The sequence below is a fragment of the Castor canadensis genome, chromosome 14 (assembly GCF_047511655.1).
Source record: "Castor canadensis chromosome 14, mCasCan1.hap1v2, whole genome shotgun sequence".
NCBI classification, from domain to species: Eukaryota; Metazoa; Chordata; class Mammalia; order Rodentia; family Castoridae; genus Castor; species Castor canadensis.
Window position 1 is genome coordinate 57240035 of NC_133399.1, and position 22628 is coordinate 57262662.

General features: G+C 34.9%; 1 protein-coding gene across 1 annotated transcript in view; it reads right to left on the bottom strand.

Moving 5' to 3' along the window:
- LOC109698344 (disintegrin and metalloproteinase domain-containing protein 18) overlaps window positions 1–22628 on the bottom strand; it is a 112411-nt gene that overhangs the window by 43050 nt on the left and 46733 nt on the right. The window contains exons 5-11 of the mRNA XM_074053313.1: window positions 22412–22589; window positions 15839–15904; window positions 13176–13247; window positions 12823–12989; window positions 11965–12046; window positions 7703–7839; window positions 5848–6031 (exon numbers count right to left, since the gene is read on the bottom strand). Coding sequence (XP_073909414.1) covers window positions 5848–6031; window positions 7703–7839; window positions 11965–12046; window positions 12823–12989; window positions 13176–13247; window positions 15839–15904; window positions 22412–22589 — 886 coding nt within the window. The remainder of the gene's footprint in view (window positions 1–5847; window positions 6032–7702; window positions 7840–11964; window positions 12047–12822; window positions 12990–13175; window positions 13248–15838; window positions 15905–22411; window positions 22590–22628) is intronic.

The window sequence follows — 22628 nt, forward strand, 5'->3', positions numbered from 1 at the left end:
CTTTTTGCTCAGCATTGCCTTGCCTAGTCATGGTCTTTTGTGTTTCCAAATGAACTTTAGGGTAGATTTTTCAATCTCTGTGATGAAAGTCACTGGGATTTTTGATGGGAATTGCATTAAACATGTAGATTGCTTTCGGTAGTATAGCCATTTTTACTATGTTGATTCTACCATTCCATGAGCATGGGAGATCTGTCCACCTTCTGTAGTCTTCCTTGATCTCTTTCTTCAAGGGTTTGTAGTTCTCCTTGTAGAGGTCATTCACATCCTTTGTTAAGTTTACTCCTAGGTATTTGCTTTTTTTTTTTTTTGAGGCTATTGCAAATGGAATTGTTTTCATATATTCCTACTCAGTTTGTTCGTTTTTGGTGTATAGAAAAGCTAATGATTTTTGTAAGTTGATTTTGTATCCTGCCACCTTACCATACCTGTTTATGGTGTCTAAGAGTTTTTGGGTAGAGTTTTTTGGGTCTTTAAGGTATAGGATCATATCATCTGCAAATAAAGATATTTTGTCAGTTTCTTTACCTATTTGTATTCCTTTTATTTCTTCTTCTTGCCTAATTGCTCTGGCTAGTAATTCCAGTACTATGTTGAATAGGAGTGGGGATAGTGGGCATCCTTGTCTCATTCCTGATTTTAGGGGAAATGGGTTCAGTTTTTCACCATTAAGTATGATGTTGGCTGCAGGTTTGTCATATACAGCCTTTACAATGTTAAGGTACATTCCTTCTATTCCTAGTTTTCTTAGAGCTTTTATCATGAAGTGGTGCTGGATGGTGTTGAAGGATTTTTTTCTGCATCTATTGATGATCAAGTGGTTTTTGTCTTTGCTTCTATTGATGTGCTGTATTACATTTATAGATTTGTGTATGTTGAACCACCCCTGCATCCCTGGGATGAAGCTGACTTGGTCATGGTGTTTGATCTTTCTGATGTGTTGTTGGATTCAGTTTGCCATTATTTTATTGAAGATATTTGCATCGATATTCATTAAGCTAATTGGTCTGTAGTTCTCCTTTTTGGAAGTGTCTTTGGTTTTGGGATGAGAATAATATTGGCTTCATAAAATGAGTTAGGCAGTTTTCCTTTCCTTTCTATTTTGTGGAACAGTTTAAGGAGAGTTAGTACTGCTTCTTCTTTAAACGTCCGGTAGAATTCAGCAGTGAATCCATCAGGTTCTGGACTTTTCTTTTTCAGGAGACTCTTTATTGCTGCTTCAATTTCTTTTTGTGTTATAGATCTATTCAGGTGATTAATGTCCTCTTGGTTCAGTTTTGGGTGGTTGTAAGTTTCTAGAAATCTGTCCATTTCTTCAAGATTTTCAAATTTATTAGAGTACAGGCTCTCAAAGTAATCTCTATGATTTCCTGGATTTCCGTGGTGTTTGTTGCCTCCCATTTTGCATTTCTGATTTTACTGATTTGGGTTTTTTCTCTCCTCATTTTATTCAGGTTTGCCAGGGGTCTGTCAATCTTATTTATTTTTTCAAAGAACCAGCTTTTTGTGTCATTGATTCTTTGTATGTTTTTTTTATTTCTCTTTCATTGATTTCAGCCCTTATTTTAATTATTTCTTTCTTTCTGCTTATTTTGGGATTTCCTTGTTCTTGTTTTTCTAGGAGTTTGAGCTGTAGTATTAGGTCATTGATTTGAGCTCTTTCTGTCCTTTTAATATATGCACTCATGGCTATAAACTTTCCTCTTAAGACTGCCTTTGCTATGTCCCATAGGTTCTGGTAGGTCATGTTTTCATTTTCATTAACTTCCAAGCACCTTTTAATTTCTTCTTTTATTTCATCAATGACCTATTGATCATTGAGCAATGTGTTGTTCAGCTTCCAATTGTTTGTATTTTTTTTACTGCTGTTTTTGTTGTTGAGTTCTAGTTTTAATGCATTGTAGTCAGACAGAATGCATGGGATTATTCCTATTTTCTTATATTGCTGAGGCTTCCTTTGTGCCCTAAGATATGATCAATTTTGGAGAAGGTTCCATGAGCTGCTGAGAAGAATGTATATTGTTCAGAACTTGGATGAAATATTCTGTAGACATCAGCTAGGTCCATTTGGTCTATGTTGTGATTTAGTTCTAGAATTTCTTTATTGATTTTTTTGTTTGGATGACCTATCTATTGGGGTTAGGGGTATCAAGGTCTCCCACTACCACTGTGTTGGAGTTTATATGTATTTTTAGGTCCTTGAGAGTATGTTTGATGAAATTGGGTGCATTGACATTGGGAGCATATAGGTTGATAATTGCCATTTCTTTTTGGTGTATTTCCCCTTTTATTAGTATGGAGTGTCCTTCTTTATCTCATTTGATCAATGTAGGTTTGAAATCTACTTTGTCCGAGATAAGTATTGCTACCCCTGCCTGTTTTTAAGGACCCATTGGCTTGGTAAATCTTCTCCCAACCTTTCACTCTCAGCCAGTGCTTATTTCTGTCGATGAGGTGGGTCTCCTGTAGGCAGCAGATTATTGGATCTTCCTTTTTAATCCAATTTGCTAAATGGTGTCTTTTGATGGGGGAATTTAGTCCATTAACAGTCAGTGTTAGTATTGATAGGTATGTGGTCATATAGTTGTTTTGTTGATTAAGGGTTTGATTGTGTGCAATTGAATCAATGTTACTCTCTACTTTCTTGCCTTTTTTTCTCTTGTGGTTTGGTATTGCCTGCCCTTTCATGGTTTTGTTTGTTTTCATTTTCTGTGTGCAGAATTCCTTAGAGAATCTTTTGTAGTGGTGGCTTGGTGGTCATATATTGTTTTAGTTTCTGCTTATCATGGAAGACTTTTATTGTTCCTTCTATTTTGAATGATAGTTTTGCTGAGTAGAATATCCTAGGGTTGAAGTTATTTTCATTCAGTGCTTGGAAGACCTCACTCCATGCTCTTCTTGCTTTTAATGTTTCTGTTGTGAAGTCTGCTGTGATTTTGATGGGTTTACCTTTGTATGTTATTTGTTTTTCTCTCTTACAGCCTTCAATATTCCTTCTATAGTCTCTGTATTTGTTTTTTTAATGTTAATATGTCATGGGGTAGCTCTATTTTGGTCAGCTCTGTTTCGTGTTCTTGAGGCTTCCTGTACATGAATGGGCATAGTTTTCTATAGATTTGGGAAATTTTCTGTTATTATTTTGTTGAATATATTATGCATTCCTTTTGCTTGCACATCTTTGCCTTCTTCAATGCCCATGATTCTCAGGTTTGGTCTTTTGATGGCGTCAGTGAGTTCTTGCATTTTCTTTTCACAGGTCTTGAGTTGTTTAACTAATAGTTCTTCAGTTTTTCCTTTAATTTCTATTTCATCTTCAAGTTCTGAGGTTCTGTCTTCTGTTTGTTCTATTCTTCTGGAATGACTCTCCATTTTGTTTTGTATTTCTGTTTCATTCTTTTTTCTGAGATTTTTCATATTGTGGGTTACTTCCTCTTTAATATTGTCAATTTTTGCCCTTAATTCATTTATCTCTCTGTTTATGGTGATCTCTGTTTCAGTTTGGTATTTATTTAGGGCTCCTCTGATTTCATTCACTTGTTTTTGTGTTTTCTCATATTCTTTATTTTTGTTGTCTTGGAATTTCTTGAGTGCCTCTTGTACATTGTTGACCATGTCTAGTATCATCTCTATGAAATTCTCATTTATTACTTGTAGAATTTCTTCTTTCAGGATGTTCTTGTGGGCTTCATTGGGTTCCTTGGTATAGTTTATCTTTGTTTTGTTGGAGTCTGGATCTAGGTATCCTCTAAATCCTGTACTACTTTATTTTGGGGGGGAGAATGGTTCCATCCCTTTTTTCTTCTTTCCATGTGTCCACTAGGTACCATTCTGTCCCTGAACTATGTGTAATTTAGTATTAGCTGGGTTACAATGTTAATACTAACAAAACCAAGAGAGCAGGATAAAAAAGAAAACAGATGGAATGAGAAAAGGAAGAGAGAAGAGAGGAGGAAAAATAAATGAGAGAGATGGTAGGTGATCAAACAGCAAACCAGGCAGAAAAACCCTTAAAGAAGGTGAAAAAAAAAGAAAAAAAAATCGCCAGTTCTGGAACTTAGAATTGCAGTCTTGATTGTTCTGATGTTACTCCTTTAGCATCCAGATCTGTCTGTGTGTGTCTCTCAGGCAGGCTTGGAGGCCTCTTGTGGTGGGTGGCTGGTGGGTGGGGTCCCATGGACCTATGGGTGGAGGCCCCTCCTTGAGGTGAATTAGCAGGCCCTTGGAACGTGGGCCTGGCTTGCCTGAAGGGCACAGGTCTGGTGGAGTGGAGATCGTGAGTGTCTGTGGACTGCCAGCTTGGCAGGCTTTAGGGGCTCAGTCTGGCAGGGTTCGTGTGGGTCTGAGGGGTGAGAGTTTGCGGTAGCCTAGCCCTGGCATGGCTGAGGAGCAGAGCCAGAGGACTGGAGATCCCATGGCCTGCAGAGCAGCAGCTCCCGTGGGCCTATGGGGTGGGGCTTACCATGCAGCACTGGCTATTCTTTTAGTATATCATGGTGTGGAGAAGCCTTCCACGAGCTAGGGGCGCAGCTGTGTCCCAGTCACATCTTGGATCTCTTCCCTTTTTTAAAAATTTTACAAGTACTTACATTTGTTCACAAAACAATTAGATACAAAGTGTGTGCTAACCTTGATGGTGTGGAAGCCTCTGTTGTCACAACTGTTAACGTAGATTCTGTGCAGAGTACTTTTGTTGTGTCGTGGTTATAATTTCGTTTCACTTTCCTGTAGTTTAAATTACTTTCTAATTTCTCTGTTGATCTCTTCATTCAGAGTATATTAGTGTTTCTTAATTTCTACACTGGTAATTTTAGGTATTTGCATTTCCTTATTCCTCTTATTCCTCTTAATGCATAGGTTATGGGGCCAAAGTGAAGATCTGCCAGCTTCAGAGCAGTGGCACCTCAATGGGTTGCATGCAACATTGTTAAAAATCTCAGTGGTAGATTTCTCCCATAGATTAAGGTTGATCATTGCAGTATCATAATGCACTTGGTCTCCTTGATCATTGGATTCCAGATTATCCCTTGGAACATTGGATTCCAGAATAGAAGAGGACAAGTGGAAGCATTTGTCCATAGTAGTCAAGGTGAATGTAGTTCATGTAATGGAAAGTTAATGGTTGTGACCTTGTGACTAAGAGAGCTCTAGTTGGTGATACTGTTTGATGTATATAACTAGAAAGTGTATCTAAGTGTTTCTGCCCAGATACATCACTGAAAGACCTGAGAAATGACAATAGATTAGATAATAAATCCATGTGATGCACATTCAGATGGATTTTTGCAAGACTTCCAGGAATCTCCTGGATTTTCTGTATTGCACCTATTGAGGATGGTGGTGTTTTGGGTCCTCTGATTTTGTATCCAATTGTCCTGCAATGATCTGAATATTTCCTATTCTGTTGTACGAAGTTACTCTATAAAACAATGTAGACCACCTTGGACGGGATGCTTGAAGAAATAGCTACTTTTTAATCCTTGTGGGGGTGTTGTAGGATTCTGTTCTCTATTTCAAAACAGAGCTGTGGCTCTGAGAACTGGCTGAGATGTGGAAATTTGGCAATGGATGTGGTTTTCCTTTTGTAGCTGCTAGCACCTGTCATTTCTGAGCATTTTTCCTTAATTTTTAGTTATATTACAACAGTGATGCAAACTGATGACCACTTGTCTTCTCTAGAGGTATGGAAAGTGATTCACTTATTTTAATTTATTATCATTTCCATATCTCAGTTATAAATTGAAGAATTATCCCATATACATCATGACAATTGTGCTTTATGTGTGTTAGAGCTGCAAAAATTGTGCTCAAACTTCAATGCTTATTACCCACCTTTTCCTTACCACTTACCTTTTCCTTCCCACAGTCACATTCTTCATTAGGTTCCAAAATCCCATTTCCACACACTGATTGATTTTGATACAATGTTTGCAAACTTGAAAAGTTATGAAGACATTTAGCCTCAAAGTTTGAAATGAAAAGCTTGTAGTCATGCATGCTACAGTTGCTAAAAATCTTTACGCCACTGGAACTCCTAAAATGAAATAAAATTCCTCAGATAAATAAACCTTTTTAAAAAGACCACATCTAAACAATACTCTATACAGAAATTATATGAATCATGAGATGGCTCAAATAAAAAAGTTATACTTTAGCAGAGATTAAATCAACCATAATTAAATTTTAATTTTAATATTGCTTACTCTAACACTCTCCAAGAGAATGCATTTCTTACAAACTGATATGGTTCGAATATGATTTCTATTCTAAGAAACTCATGATGGTTAAATCTTCATTGTTAAGTGGATGGCAATTTAATCTGACTAGAAGTGCCCCCTTTGGGCAGTGATTAAGATTAGATAATGTCACTAGAGTGCAGCCAACATGACTCAGTACTGGCAGCTTTAGTAACCAAGTAAGAGAGACCAGAGGAGACACAAACACACATTCCATGTCTCCAGCCATGGGATGACCCACAATGCTCAGGAATCTGCCAGGAGAAAGGACACCCACAGATGTGGCCCCTCAACCTTGGACTAGAATTATGAGTCAAAACGAACAAACTTCTTTTCTGTATAACATATACTGTCTCTGGTGTGGTACTGTGCTATTTGCAACAGAAGATGGACTGAGACACAAATGTACTGTGAATGGATGGACAAAATATTATGGTCGTACATCACTTAACAATTGGGATCTGTTTTAAGAAATTCATTGCCAGATAATTTTGACATTGTGCAAATATCATAAAGTGATCTTATACAAACTAAGACAGCTGTAACATTCCTAGGCTATATAATCTTATGGGACTATGTAAATACGTGGTCTGTTGTTGATGGACAGTCATTATGCTTTCTGACCACACACACATACTTGACCCATAGCTACTTGACTTTTGATAAACACAAGATAATTGAAAAGAAATGTGCATTGGTGCACTTTCTATGGTGAAGACTATCCTCCTGGTCTAGAAGACAATGGAAGAAATGTGAGCTAGGGCAGTTGTCTCAAAATACATTGAATTCTCATCCAAATTTCCAAGATTGGGGAAGTAAAAATAAAACCTAGTTATTTCAGAGAACACAGATTTCATTACAGCCCTCTTTCTGAATCCATGGCTATTAACTTGGCAAAACCTCAGCCCTTCTTAGCATATGGAAGTCAGAAGCTGACATTAAAAAACCAAAACAAGCATCTATGCTATTTAAATTCACATTAAGTTTCAACCATCCTGAACCATTTCTAATTTCCACTTTCTAAGACCACTGTTTCATGCCTTCTCTCAAAGAGTTCATATTCCTTGCTCTCAGCTTCCTATCTTTGCACCTCCATTACTCAAAGTCCAAACCTCCCTACATTTTACTCTTCTAACCTCCCATCATGATTATTAAATATATCAACTTCTAATAAAAGCTAGTCCCCTACTTATGCACTGTGGTCTCATCCTCCACAATTTTCCTTTTATCTAATGTCATCTTTCCCCTTTCTCTTTATTTGCATCCATCTACAGATTGTATGTCTCCCATCTATAAAATACCTCCACTTTCTTAAATCACATAGAGAATGCTTTGTGTGTTATCTTTTCAAGCATGGTACACCTTTCAAACTTATGATATGGAGATGACTATAAAAGGTTAAAAAGTTCATCACATCTTGGAAACAACCTATAAAAATATATGTGAAATAAATTATGAAAATCCCTTACACTGCTTCCTGCTGCATTATGCATGTAGCCGTTGGACAAGAACAATTACCGATGTCATCATATGTTAATCCCATGTTAAGGCCAACCACTTGAGCTATCATGACTGAAAATCCCTCCAAACCTATATCATCTGGATACTAAAATAAACAAAATTGAGGGAAAAAATTATATAAGAAGAAAACAAAAAGAAACAGTAACTTGAATCATTTTTGCTTCTATACAATTTTATATTTTATTTCTTTTTATGTTGAGCATGCTTCATAATTTACTGTGATATGTATATCTCTGCTAATTTACTAATTTAATTAAGTTGCATGAACCCGTGTAAAAAGTAGTCCTACTTAAGTGTTCACAATTTATATGCATAGATTCTGTAGTTTTGAACACATAATATTTCTTATGAAACAACAAGTAAAGGTCATGAGAAAAATGATGTATGATACATGAAATCTGCATGAAATTCAAGTGTTGATATTCATAAATAATATTTTGTTGGAACATAGTTGATGTTTCCATTACAATGGCAAAACTGAGGAGTTGTGACAGAGATTAAATGGCCCACCAAACACTTACTACCTGGCCCTTTCCAAACAACAGCAATGACAATAAAACACTTGCCAGTCTTTAGGATAGATCTTGAAGTGAAAAGACACTACATTACAAGGACTGTTAAGTAAGAGAAATGAGAAGGCTTGCCTCATTGAACAGATTAGGACAGCCTGCTTTAGTAGCCAAAAACATTGTGTGGGGACTTGGGACTTCACACTGACCACATTCGTCTTTGTTCATGCAACAACACCAACCTCCCTAACTCTTAGAATGCAGTCTTTCCCAATTAATTCCTGTTAAAAAATAGTAGATTACTTCCACTTTTAAAATTCTGCAGGAATCATTGAACAAAAAATTCACAGCATGGTCCTCAATTATATATGTTTCATGGTTACAAGACAAAAACAATTATTTTAAAGCCACCAAAAAATCCAAAAAAAAAGAATTGAATAAAAGTAACTGGTTAACAGGTTACAAATGATTGATGAAGAAGCAAAGGACGATGAAGTAACTTTGACAGTAGAAAAGCAGAATATTGCTTCTAACACCAGGAGACAGATGAATATATGAGTGGGAACTATGGTTGCAACCACAAGCAAGTGCTGTTGGAAGGAATGGGACCCACAGGTGGAGGAGCTGTTTCACAGTGGCAGGAGGCAGTAGCTCAGAACCAGTACTCCCACCAGGGCCAGGATGTAGTGATACCCCACCTTCCCCCTTTGCACTCCATCATCCACATTTGCTGAGCATACACAAAAGCCAGAGGCAGAGAAGCATAGGAAATATAACCACAATACACAAAATACAATATACAAAATACGTAAAATACAATATACACAAGTGGGTGTAAAATAAAACAAAAAATTAAAATAACAGGAAAGATAGTAAATGATGAATGAAAGCCATCTAAAATGCTAACATATAATTAAAGGGACTAGAGAGTAAATAGAAACAAAAAGTAATACAGTAAAATTTCTCAACTAAGAAATTAATTGATATCCACATAGATAGGGCCTCAATGAAGCCAGCATATTGGATAACAAAAGACAAAGGTAAGGATAAAAAGTTCTTCAGTATTTCTATAGAGAGAGCAAGCAAGTCACAATAAGAATGGCCTTGAGTCTCTAAAGGGAAGTAAAAAGACAATGGAGGAGATTTTAAACTTCTAGGAATATTAAAAAACTTAAAATAACCTAAGTTGTAAAATAATAAATACATTTTCTCTCATATGGATCCCATACAATATGTTTCCCATTATATTCTCAGTAAATTATAAGAACATGTGTTCTATCAAAATGAGTTAGCAAACCATGAAAAAGGAATATATATATATTCCAAGAACACAAGATTAAATGTTTTCAACCCATAGATATGTAGCAGTGTAGTATAGATTGGCAAAAAAAAAAAAGACAAGTCTACAGAATGACTTAGAGTAGAAAAGGAGGAATTTGTAAGATATGTAGAAAAGCAGAAGCAATTTATAATTTTATAAATTATAAAATTTATCATCAATAACCAATGTGATGCAAATGTTAAAGTTGGCAAGAATTAAACCTTATATAATCAAAGCAATTTAATATTTGTTTACTATTTGGCTATAGATAAGAAAACAATTCAATACATGACCACTAAGCCACTACAGAAGATTCTGAAAGGAATCCTACACACCAAAGATGAAAACAAACATATCATGAAATGATGGGAATTATTAAACGTCAAGAGAAGAGCAGACAAATAATCAGGGAGTAGCATAGAATTAGTTGCACACACACAAACCCTTACACAACAAAAACAACTAAATGGCAGGAATCACTACATACCTCTCAATACTAACACTGAATGTTAATGGACTCAACTCCTACATCAAAAGACACAGATTGGTAAACTAGATTAAAAAGGAAGCCCTGAAAATCTGTTCTTTATAAGAAACCTACCCTACAGACAGAAGCAAACATTGACTTAGGGTGAAATGGTGGGAGAAGGTTTACCAAGCCAATGGTCCCTGAAAACAGACAGGAATAGCAATACTTATATCAGATAAAGTAGACTTCAAGCCATATTAATCAGAACAGACAAAGAAGGTTACTTCATACCATAAAAGGAGCAATACATCAAGAGGAAATGACAATTGTTAACTTATATGCACCCAATGTCAGTGCACTCAACTTCATTAAAAATACACTACTGGATTTAAAAACATGATAGACCCCAACACAGGGGTTGTAGGAGAATTTAGTACTCCTCTATCACCAACAGGTAGATCACCAAGACAAAAAATCAACAAGGAAACTCTACAATTGAATGACACCATAGATCAAATGGACCTGACAAACATCTACAGAGTATTCCATCTTGTAAAGCACAATACACATTCTTCTTAGCAGACCATGAAACTTTCTCCAAAATAGACCATATTGTAGGTCACAAAACAACTCTTAACAAATATAAGAAAATTGAAATAATCCCCTGCACACTGTCTGACCACAATGCAATAAAACTAGAACTCAACAACAAAAGAACACCTGGAAACTGAATAACACATTGTTCCATGATCAGTAGGTCATAGTTGACCCCCATCCAGCACAACAAATAAAATAAAATAGACAATTAAGATTGTTTAACTGAAAAAATTACAGAGTAGATATGATTAGCTATTGGGATGGTAAAATATTCCAACTCCAACAATTTTACACTTGAATACACTGCATGTAGAAATACAGAGTGAAACAATGAACAGACTATTCTTACATACATAAACATGGATGACTTTTCAGAAGTAATCTTGTGCAAAACTGGGCAGATACATGAACACACATAGTGTGTTCCATTTAGCTGAAAGTTCAAAAAGAGGTAAAACTGAACACAGTGATTTCCATTGATATGGACAGTAAGTGGGAGGAAGAGTAATTTGCAGCAATCATTTGAGGTGTTCATGGATTTGTTGCTTGGTCTTTGTGTTGTTTTTCACTCTATTTGACTTGGTAAACATTAATTATGCTATACACTTTTAACTTGTACAATTTTCTTTCTGTGTTATACATTTCAATAAAAACGTTCAAAGATGGCTTTGGAGTTATATGACAGGAAGAGACATTTTTTAATGAAGGAAATGATTCAGGAGGTGTGACTGACATTAAATATTTTGGTATTAGTTTTGTAATGCAATTTGTATTTTATAAATTTATAAAATGTCTAAATAGTTGTATTTATTGTTAAAGTTGGATCAGAAGACAAAGTATCACCCTGGAGTTGTTTCAATGTGTATATATCCTTTAAGAAATTGTTCAAAAGTTCTAAAATGATATATAAAATAAGGACAATACACAGAAACATAATATATAGTTTATGAATATAAAAATTTGTACAAATAGCATAAAGTGTGTATAAAATGGAAAGCACAAACTCATTATTTTTGCAATTTCCTGAACTCTATCTAATGTTTGATTTACTTAAAATCTTGAGGCTATCTTAGTGAACATTATGACAAGTTGGTGAATAGGTATCCTAATGTTTGTATTATATGTCTTATGTCTGAAATTTATAATTAAATAAACCTTATAGATTCTAATAATTTTGTTCTAACAGAAGAATAATGACTATAGGCATACAGAAAAATCAAGTTGTTATGAAATATTTAATTGCTAAATTAATGATGTAAGATTTAATATAAGGTTTTAAAAATAGTAATATAATGAAGAATAAAAATTGCATACCACAGCAATGACTGCATCATAGTTTTTGCTGCATATTGTTCCAGTCAGTGTTGCTACCACATATTTAGGATCTTTCCTGTAACTACATCATTACAGCATTGCGTTTTTATTAAAGTAATTATTGTGAACAGCTTACAAATATATTAAGTTAAATCTAAATTTGGAAAACTACTTTCAAGCATACAAAGCTCCAATCTGGATAATATCTAATAAATTATACAAAATGTCCAAATTATTGAAAATTATAGTTCATTTTAATACCAACTAACTTTCCTTAGCTAACTTTCAGATTTGATACAATTCTATTATCTCAAATTCAACTTAATTTCCCTTATTGTGCATTCACTCCTAGGTCAGTAAAGGTTAAAAAGAAAAAAATTTTAGTTTGTAAAAGAAGCAATCTTATTTGCTCTAAAGATAAGACTCACTTAAAATTAAGTTATTACCAAAAGCAAAAGAACAAAAACCAAATCCCTGCTAGTAAAAAAAAACTCATCAAATACATTAATATATCATAGGCATTCTTAATTTAATAGTGTCAATTTTTATATCATTAATAAGTTCAGAGTTCTATGTATTCTATAGAAAAGTGAATATCATAACTGATCATGATTTGCAGGGTTTTCACATTAATTATCTTTTAAAATGTATTGATATAAAATTATTTCTGCTTTTATTTTTATTTCCAACTACACTATCACTTCCATAGCAAAAACCGTATACATATGTATATGTGTGTGTGTAAACATTTTCAAAAGGTCCTACTGAAAATGGAAGAACATAATAAATATGTTAATTTACCAATTTGATAGAATTATTTATGCATATTTCTTTATTTGTGCAGAACATTGTGCTTACATAAGTAAGTGTGTTATGTCATGGGGCCATAGTATAAGAGAGTCCTGCTTCCACGCCAAAAATCTTTGTAATATTTCATCCGCATCCCCGTTGGTAGAAATTTGGTCTTTATCTGACCACAGTTCCAAGGAGGACAGTGTAACAGTCAATTTGAACTGGGCAAACATCTAAAAATAAGATTTATAGTATATTTTTCAAGTAATATCAATAATTAAAACTGTACACAAAATACTTTTAATAATTCATTTACATATTTTGAGTAATAAATTAAAAGATTTCAAGTCAATTTTTGATAATAAAATGTAAACTATTTTCAATGGCTTTTCATAAAATTAGAAATATGAAAAACTTACAATGTTGACAAGTCCAATAATCTGAGCAATCTTCTGTGTTACAGCCATCATTTCAGATCCCATATAATCATACTGAAACACAAATTTCATTTTTTTAGGATTTTTAAAAATTGAATGGTAGCAATTTTTTAGATAGTGAATGTGTCTTGGTGATACAAGGCAGGAAAACCATCATTTTAAAAAAACTTGCTAAAATAATTGAATAGGATAATAGATATCTTTTCCATAAACAAAATAATCCCCAACCTCTGCCTCACAGCATGTACATAAAACTACATTTGAAATGGTGAAGAAAAATAAATTCTAATATAAAATATAGGTGAAAGTAGTTCTGTCCTTAGAACTAGAAAATACTGCTTAAGCTGAAAATAAAAAGTAGCAAGGAAAATCATAATTTGATTTAAATTTATTATAATTAAGAATGTATGCCTATCAACAGATACTGTGTCATCTGTGCTAAAAAACAAACCACATACTGGGATAAGCTATTTTTAATACAGCTATCTGAGAGAGAACTCATATTTTGGGTATATAAGGAATTCTCACATAGCAATAAGAAAAATAGTAAGTTAAAAGGGGGCAAGACATATATTTATTCTTAAAGAGAAGATCTGAATGGTCAAAAGCAGTGTGAAACTGCGCATGAGTCATCAGGTCATATAGAAACCACGTTATGTTATCGCCATCTATCTGCCAGGATGGCCAAGACCATCAGTGCCAGTTTTCTGTGAGTTGATGAAACTTCTGGGCCTTTTGTGCATTCCTGATACAGAACTAATTGCTAGAATGCTTTTGAAACGGTACATCAATCTCATAAAAGTTAGTATGTATGCAATCTCAAGACATAACAATTCTACTCCTAGGTGACTATCCACAAGAAATTGTCTACCAAAATCTATGTATGAAACTATTAACAGCAATTTTATTGTTTACAGCTTTGAACTGTGGTATTCTTCACATTAGTTTAACAGGAATAAACCATTATTGCAAGAAAACAGTATAAATTAATCTTAAAGACTGTGCTAAGCAAAAGAATGTAGATACAGTATGTAACCTGGGCCTCCATTTCCATGATACAAAGTAGCAACATCAACTGATGGAGCTACAAGGTGGGGAAGATTGATTGGAATGTTGAAAGCTGGTACACACATAAGTATCTTGTTGCATACGTATACAAAAAGTCAAAGTGGTGTACACTTCATTTTATGTAGGCTAACCCTCTACAAACAAATGAAATGTTCAAAAGATTTTTCTCTACTTCTTTTCTTAACATCAATTTCTACCTAACACGTTAGTACTACTGGCAAAGCTTCAAGCAACAAGAATAGCAATATTTTCCTGTTTCCTGTGGCTTTATTCTTGCTAATCTGTAATCTATGCTCTATGTTTGTCATTAACCTTTCTTTATGCCTGTTTACATTAAAGTTTTTATGCAAATTCTCAAATAACTTTCAACAGGAAAATAGAATAAGCTTTCAGATTTAAGCCTCTTGAACATGAAACTTACTTAACACTTTGCTTACCAATCTTCCCCAAAATCCTTCATCATCTACATTTCCCCAGTAACATGAAGCTCAGGATACCCTTTTAACTGCTTTCTGAATCTATAGTTTTAACTCCTTCTGTTTCCTATTCTGTGTAAATTCATCAATATTTCCCCACTACATATGAGATCAAATACAAGCTCCAGCCTTAGATTCTGATTGAATTGCATTATTTAATGGCTCTCCCAGCTCCTGTCTCTCAAACCTTGCTTTGTCTATATTTTAGCTATATCAAGCCACTCATCATTTATAAACACAACAGTTGTCCTTCAGAGACTCCTTCATCTGAGTCCCATAGTCGTACCCATCTGCTAAGTCCTTAGCTAGTCATCTTGAAAATCTTTCTTATGAAGTTTTTCCTTAACAATTCCTGCATCTTCCTCTATTCTCCCATTTTATTTTGTGTATATTTACTTTAATGTATAAATAAAAGATTGCAGTGCATTCTTCAAGATAGAATTTCTAGTGACTTAGTCTGTGGCTGACAATTAATAGACAACCATTGCTACTAATTTAAAGTTAATATAGACTCAAGACCAGAGGTTTATTTTGCTACAAATTATGCCAGCATATGTTTTAGTACACATTTTTAAAACTCATAAAATGAGACTATCACTAACGTAAAATTTTAGTTAGGAAAAATTAAAATACATTACATTCAAATAAAGAACTTGAGGAGTTAAAATCTTTTTGGAAAACACAAAGTATCAATGAATATGCTTTATATGAGATGGTAAAAACTGTGAGTTCAAAGAAAACAAAGTGGCCAGAATGGCTGGAGCAGATAAAGGGAAGGCAAGACTGTTAGGGGGTTAGGTTAAAAAATCCTGGACTGAGCTAGGGGATAGATGACCCAATGTGTAGGACTTTCTAGAATAGTTTGAGCTTTCACTCACAATGGAATGTAAAAGCTACATGTTGATTTATCTAATTCACAAAAAATAATTATCTTTATTTGGAAATACTGAAAAACTCCATTATGTCTTTGAAATTAGCATGAAATTCTCATTATGAGAACAGAATTAAAGAGGGTGGGAGGGACAGAGAAAGGGAGGAACAGATGGAGAGAGAAAGGGAGGGAGGGAAAAGGAAAGAAGTTAAGAAAGAAAATTGACTTACCAAAGCTTTTTCCACTATAACATGCATTTCTAGATATTGGGGTAATAGTTTTGAATAAGTTTTTTTCTGGAAAAACAACAAAGAATTAATCAAATGTTAATATGTATTAAATTTGTTAAGAGCAAAAGGTGATACATAAAGAAAGCAAAAAAGATGCACATAAAAATATCATGAGGGCTTAAATATAAAAAACTTTGTTGCAAAGCAGAAAATTTCCATTCAAAACATGTCAAGTGCAAAGGATCCCCAGACAGCCTGCTAGAGTACTGTGGTAGCCAAGGTACTCTGTTAGTGCTGCATGAGAAAGAAGTGAATGAAAAGATAGAGACCCTGTGGTCTTCGTTCATCTCCTCAAAAATCTTCACTACCAGGTCACACTTGAGAAAGCACACTAACTGTCATAAAGATACCAAGCGTGGCTCATGGGAAATCTTCAGCAGAAAAATATAGGAATTTTTGGATTGATATAGGAATATGGATTGATAGAATTAATATTATAAAAGTGGCTATAGTATCAAAAGCTCTCTCTATATAGTTAATGCAATCCCCATCAAAATTTCAATGACATTCCTCACAGAGACTGAAAAATCAACCCTAAAGTTCATTTGGAAGCACAAAAGACTGAGAATAGCCAAGGCAACATGGAGCAAAAAGAGCAACACTGGAGTTATCACAATACCCAACTTTTAAACTAAGCTTCAGAGACATAGCAATAAAAACAGCATGGCACTGGCACAAAAACAGACGCCAATGGAACTGAATAAAAGACCCAGACATGAATCCACTCAGGTATACCACCTGATTTTTGACAAAGGCACCCAAAACGCACATTGGAGAAAAAAAAAATGTTGTTGGGAAAGCTAGTTATCTACATGCAAAAAACTGAAACTAGATCCACGCCTTTCACCCTGTACAAATATCAGTCCAAAGTGGATCAAAGACTTAATGCAAAGCCTGAAATTTTGAAATCTGGGCAGGAAAGAGTAGGGAGTATACTGGAACATATAGGCATAAGCTATAACTTCTTAACCAGAATTCCAGTGGCTCAGCAACTAAGAGAAAGCCCCGAAAAATGGGACTACATGGAATGGAAAAGCTTTTTCACAGCAAAGGAAATGATCATCACACTGAGGAGGTTGCCCACAGACTGAGACACAATCTTTGCCAGCTATACATTCAACAAGCAATAATAACCAGAATATGCAAGGTGCTCAGAAATCTAAACTCCAAAAGAATCAGTGACCCAATAAAGAAATCGGCAAATGAACTGAACAGAGCTTGGACAAAAAAAGAAGTCCAAATGGCCAAAAGCACATGAAGAAATGCTCAATATCCTTGACCATAAAGATTCTACCTTACTCTTGTTAGAATGGTTATCATCAAGAAACGATGCAGGAAATGAAATCCTCATAAACTGTTGATGGGAATGCAAATTAGTATAACCACTATGGAAAACAGTATGGAGGCCCCACAAAAAACTATAAATAGAACTCCCATATTATCTAGTAATACCACTTCCAGGTATATCTCAAGAAAAATAAGTCAAGATACAAGAAAGACACTTGTACATTCATGTTTATTGGATCATTATTCACAATAGCCAAGCTATGGAAACAGCCCAGATGCTGTATATGTATATGTGTGTGTATATATATACATATATGTATATATGTGTGTATATAATGAAATTTTATTCAGCCATAAAGAAGAATGAAATTTTGTCATTTGCAGGTAAATGGATGAAACTTGAGAACATCGTCTTAAGTGGTTAGCCAAGTTCAGAAAGACAAACATCACGTTTTCTCTCATATATGGAAGACAGACCCAATACAAATATAAGTGTTATTATACATACATATAAATATATACAGAACATGTTTCCAAAAGTGGGACTGTTAGAGACTAAAGGAGAAGGAAAAGAAGAAAAGATTGATAGAGCATGAAAAATAAATACATCACCTTTGTAGGAACATAACACAACAAAATCCACTGAAAACTGTTGAACAATAAATCATAGGGGGGAAAAAGGAAGGACAGTACCATTGGGAGTTAGACTGATTTAAGTACAATATGTTTACAGCTAAAATACCAAGGCAAAATCTCCACTGAACAATGAACAGAAAAACAATATAGGACAGGAACATAAAACAGGTCATGTTCGGGGGGCACTAGCAGGGCGGGTAAATGAAGACAGTAAAGGAAGGTGACTAAGGCCATATACTTTCTATACAGGTATTAATATGGAACATTGAAACCTGTTTAAGTCACTTTAAGAAGGTTCAGATTCAGATAGAAGGGCAAATAATGGAGGGAATGAAATAAATTGGAATTTAACACACATGTATGTGGAAATGCCACAGTGAAACCCCCTATATAACTATCATATACTAATAAAAATGTCTTTGAAAAAGGAAGTGTTTGGTGTCCTGAAATTGGCTAGGATGTAGAAAAATAGAAGGGTTCTCTGTGCATGTTCTAAGATAGAGCTGTTTTTACAATTTTCTTATAAACTTCCAGACAGAATTGATAGGCATTTAAAAGCAGATTGTCAAAGTCTGTCAAAATAACTTGAATCCTTTAATATAAGAATTAATAGTAGTACATACTTAAACATAAAAATGCAACACAAAGCTTAACAATTCCTCAAAAGAAACACAAGATGCTATGACAACAAACACAAACTACACATTCACATAAGCAAACATTGCCAGGCACTAGTGATTCACAGCTGTAATCCTAGCTACTCAAAAGGTTGAGACTGGGGGAACCTCACCTCGAGGCCAGCCTGATCCAGTAGTTCATGAGACCTCATCTCCAAAACACCCAGAGCAAAATGGACTGGAAGCATAAGTCAAGCAGTAGAGTGCCTGCTTTGCAAGCACAGAAGCCCTGAGTTCAACTCTAGTACCACCACCAAAAGAAAAAAAAACCTAGTCCCACCAAAAAAAAAAAAAAAGATGTAGAAAACATAATCTTGTAAAAATATGAACAAATTTGTTATCAGAAAAGGGAAAAGTTCAGAGTATTCCTTGATAAGAAAGAAGGGTAGAATTCTTTAGTCAGCTTTGTAATTTCCATGCAAATCATAGAAACTTGAGATTCAGAAGGAAAAGCATTTTGAATGGTTTCGCAAGTGAAAGTTCAGCAGGAATTTATTTAGCAAAAGAAGATAAAGTAGGGAGCAACAGAAAAGGGAAGGATAGGCATCTCCTCTTTGGTGCGCAGGTGTGGACGAAAAAAAAAAAGCTCAAAAAAGGCTATCTTTAGAAGCCTGGATGCATTTATATATTCTGAGCTGGAGGATTCCATTGTGAGTCCCCCTCCAGACACATAGTCATGTCATCTAGCAAACCCTAATCATTTTGCTAAATTTCTAAGCATGAAGACAACGGATTTTTGGTGGGTTTCTTATTAACCAAAACAGAGCTAGAGGGGGCCTAGCTCTACCCAAAACACTGGGACAATGGGTATAATACTGAGGAGACCCATTTATCAGACATGGCTTTTAGTTTTCTGTCTTCCCTATCCATTCAAGGACTTATAACTTACTTAACCTCTAAAAGAACACTGAGTCTTTTTTCTGAGGCATCTTACCCATTACAAGGAGATTGTAATTCACTCAATCTAGAAGGCAGCAGAACAGTGGGAGGAAATCTTTCTGTTGTAGTGATTTTCAGCTTTTACTTCCTGATTCTGTTTTAATTCCCCAGTCTTGCCTTTTAAATAATTTTATTATTTTTAATTTCACCTCATTTGTCCTGCCTCAAAGTTTACCTAATGGACATCTGTACAACTCTACACAAAACAACTGAATATAAAGAGAGACATACAGACTAAAGTCAAATATAGTATCAGGGCACAAAGAAGTTCAATTAGAAATCAATACCAAAAGCTCATCTAGAAAATTCCAAACTATGCACACATCTATCTGTCCATTGGAGAAAGGCGCTGGACACTGGCCTAACTCCAATTTGTCCCTCTCTGTTGCTTTAACCGACCTTGTTATTTTTCTGAAGGTTCCTCACCCCTCAGTCACCTTGGATCTCCAGTAAGCACAGGATCACATTGTAAACATCTTGTGACAAAAGCCAAAACTGTCCCTCAAACAATGCTTTCTTCTTATTGTGATCACATATCACCTGGACATCCTGAAATAATGATCAACCAAAGCACATCTTTGACCAGGATCACCTAATCACTCTCACCTAATTACACTCTTTCCCTACTTAAACCTAAAATTTATGTCAGCACCCCAAAGATGATCTTGGAGTCACTGAATCCCCTTCTTTATTTGTTTTCGCAACATGGTTTACATTGGATTAAACCCACTTTCTCTGTCTTTTCACCAGCGATCCTCTCTTTTATTGGCTGGAGTGATGCCTGAGGCTAGTTGGGTTTGGACTCCCAGAGCTGGGGCTTTTCAGCTTAAAACTCTTGTTTTGCTATGAGTCAGCAGAAGGTTAAGAAGAGAAATTATTGACAGATTATATACACATGTCACATGAAATTCATGAAATGCCTCAACATCAGTGAAAATCAGCGAGGAAATTCAAAAAAATTCCAACACAGAGCCAATGAGGCAGGCTAAAAAGAGGGAAAGGTAGCCAGGGGACTCCTCAGAGCCCGCGTAACGTTTTCTCGTGCACGTCTTGCTAAACTCCTTGTCTCAGCCCAATACTGTCATTTGCAATACCTAAGAGCTAGCTTAAGTGTATGCGGAGAGTAACCGTCAACCACCCTGACCCACCAGAACTGCCCAAATCTTGCCCCATTCACAAGTTATCTGTGGTTTAAAATGCATTGAAACAGCAAACCCACAGTCTGCTTCCTGTTTCCATCCCACCTGGCCAGTTGGAAACACCATTGCTTTTTGTAAAGCCTTTAATAAACTTTATAACCTCCCTTCTGATATCTGCATGTGATGCCTGGTTGCTTTCCTGTGGGACCCAATTTGAGAATCTTCTGATCAGAGACTACATGAGCCTACAACACCAAGATAGCTAACAATAATTGTTAGAATCAACTCTTTCAAGTCTCTGGAAATTAACTCTCTAGCATTATGCAGAGGTCTTTTTCCCCAGGAAAAATGACTAATCTGTATAAAAACAGTAATCTTTGTAGGATTTGCATTGGCCTAGTCCTTTCCCCAATAAATTGAAATACATCAACCCACATTTTCCATGAATGTCAGCAATACAGAAACCAGTTTTTAAAAATGCAGACTGGGACTATAGCATCTTTCAAGCTTCCTTCCCAGAGGATTGTCACAATCTGACCTATACTCTGCTTCCTAGAAAACTCCAAGCTTGTATTTGGTTTGACTCTGATTTCAGAATTGCCACATCATATTATTTGGAATATCCTGTTTCCATTTAAAAAAATTTTTTAATGCAATAAACAAACCAGCATGACCAGAGCACAGGGAAAAATCTCTAGTCCTGGTTATGAGGAAGACTAGATGTTGGATATGCTAAAAAAATACTTTAAATTAGCTACATTAAATAATTTAACAGAACGAAGGAAACAACTGATAGAAAGTAACATGATGATAACTCTTTAAACAGAAACATCAAAAGGCATAGAAGTGACAAAAAAAGAAACAGAATGTCTGCAATAGAAAAATATAGCAAGTGAAGTTAAATATTAATTATAGAAACACAAGAGTAGATTTGAGCATACAAAAGAAAGAATCAGTGAGCTTGGCAGTAGATCAATTGAGATTATGCAGTCTGAGTAAGAAAAAGGGAAACGGAGGGAGAAAAATGATCACAGCCTGAGAACCCCTTGGAAGGCTATCAGCATATGAGCACATGTATCATGAGAACCCACAGGAGAAGAGGAGTTAAAGGGGCAAAAAACCTTGAAGAATTAATGGACCCAAACTTCCAGATTTGAATTTTAAAATATTAATTTCTGATCAAAGAGGTTCTAAGAACTTTGAGCTCAAGGTCTGCTATGCCACTGTTCTACCACTTGAGCTACACACCTAGTCCCAAGACAAAGAATCCTGACAGAAACCAGAGAGAAGGGACTGCTCATGTACCTACGATCAATAGCCAATTTTTCATCAGAGTTCATGCAGGCTGGAAGTTGGTGAATTAAAATATTCAATGTGCTGAAAGAAAAACACTATCAACAAAGAATTCTGTATCCATTGTACCCAAAAATTAAGGGAGTTAAGTAATAGATAAATGATTGCCCATTTTAGATATGCTCAGATAGTATATAATACTATACATCAAAATATCAAAAGCAATTTTATCAGGCTACTGAAAATAACAGTGAATCTGTTCTTCTTGTATTGCTAATTTTTTTAGTAATAAACATTTTATTTGAAAAAATATAAAAAATAAAGAAATGGGACTTAATACATCAGAAAACAATAAATGAGATACAATAGTTTATATTTTTCAGAGATTTTATATGAAATTTGGATGTTTCATTTTAAAAAACAGAGAGAAGATATAAAATATAATATTCCTATTCAGTGGCTAGCTACTGCCTTTCATGGTTAAATGACTTCCACAGGAATAATTTCCTATCATGTTATAACACCACAATCATTACAGTTACCTGTGAGCTTAAGGGAACTTTATAGAGCTGTTCTTTCTGCCAAATACTGCTGTAATTTTTTGCTAACATTGGTACATTTGGGTTGCCATTTTTCACTTGATAAATTATGTGCTCAAATCTTACTGAAGATTCCAGTGGTTCAATCGCATAGGTGATATTTTCAAGCTGCAGAAATCCCCTGAATATTCAGAAAGACAATAATAAAAAGGAAAGCAAA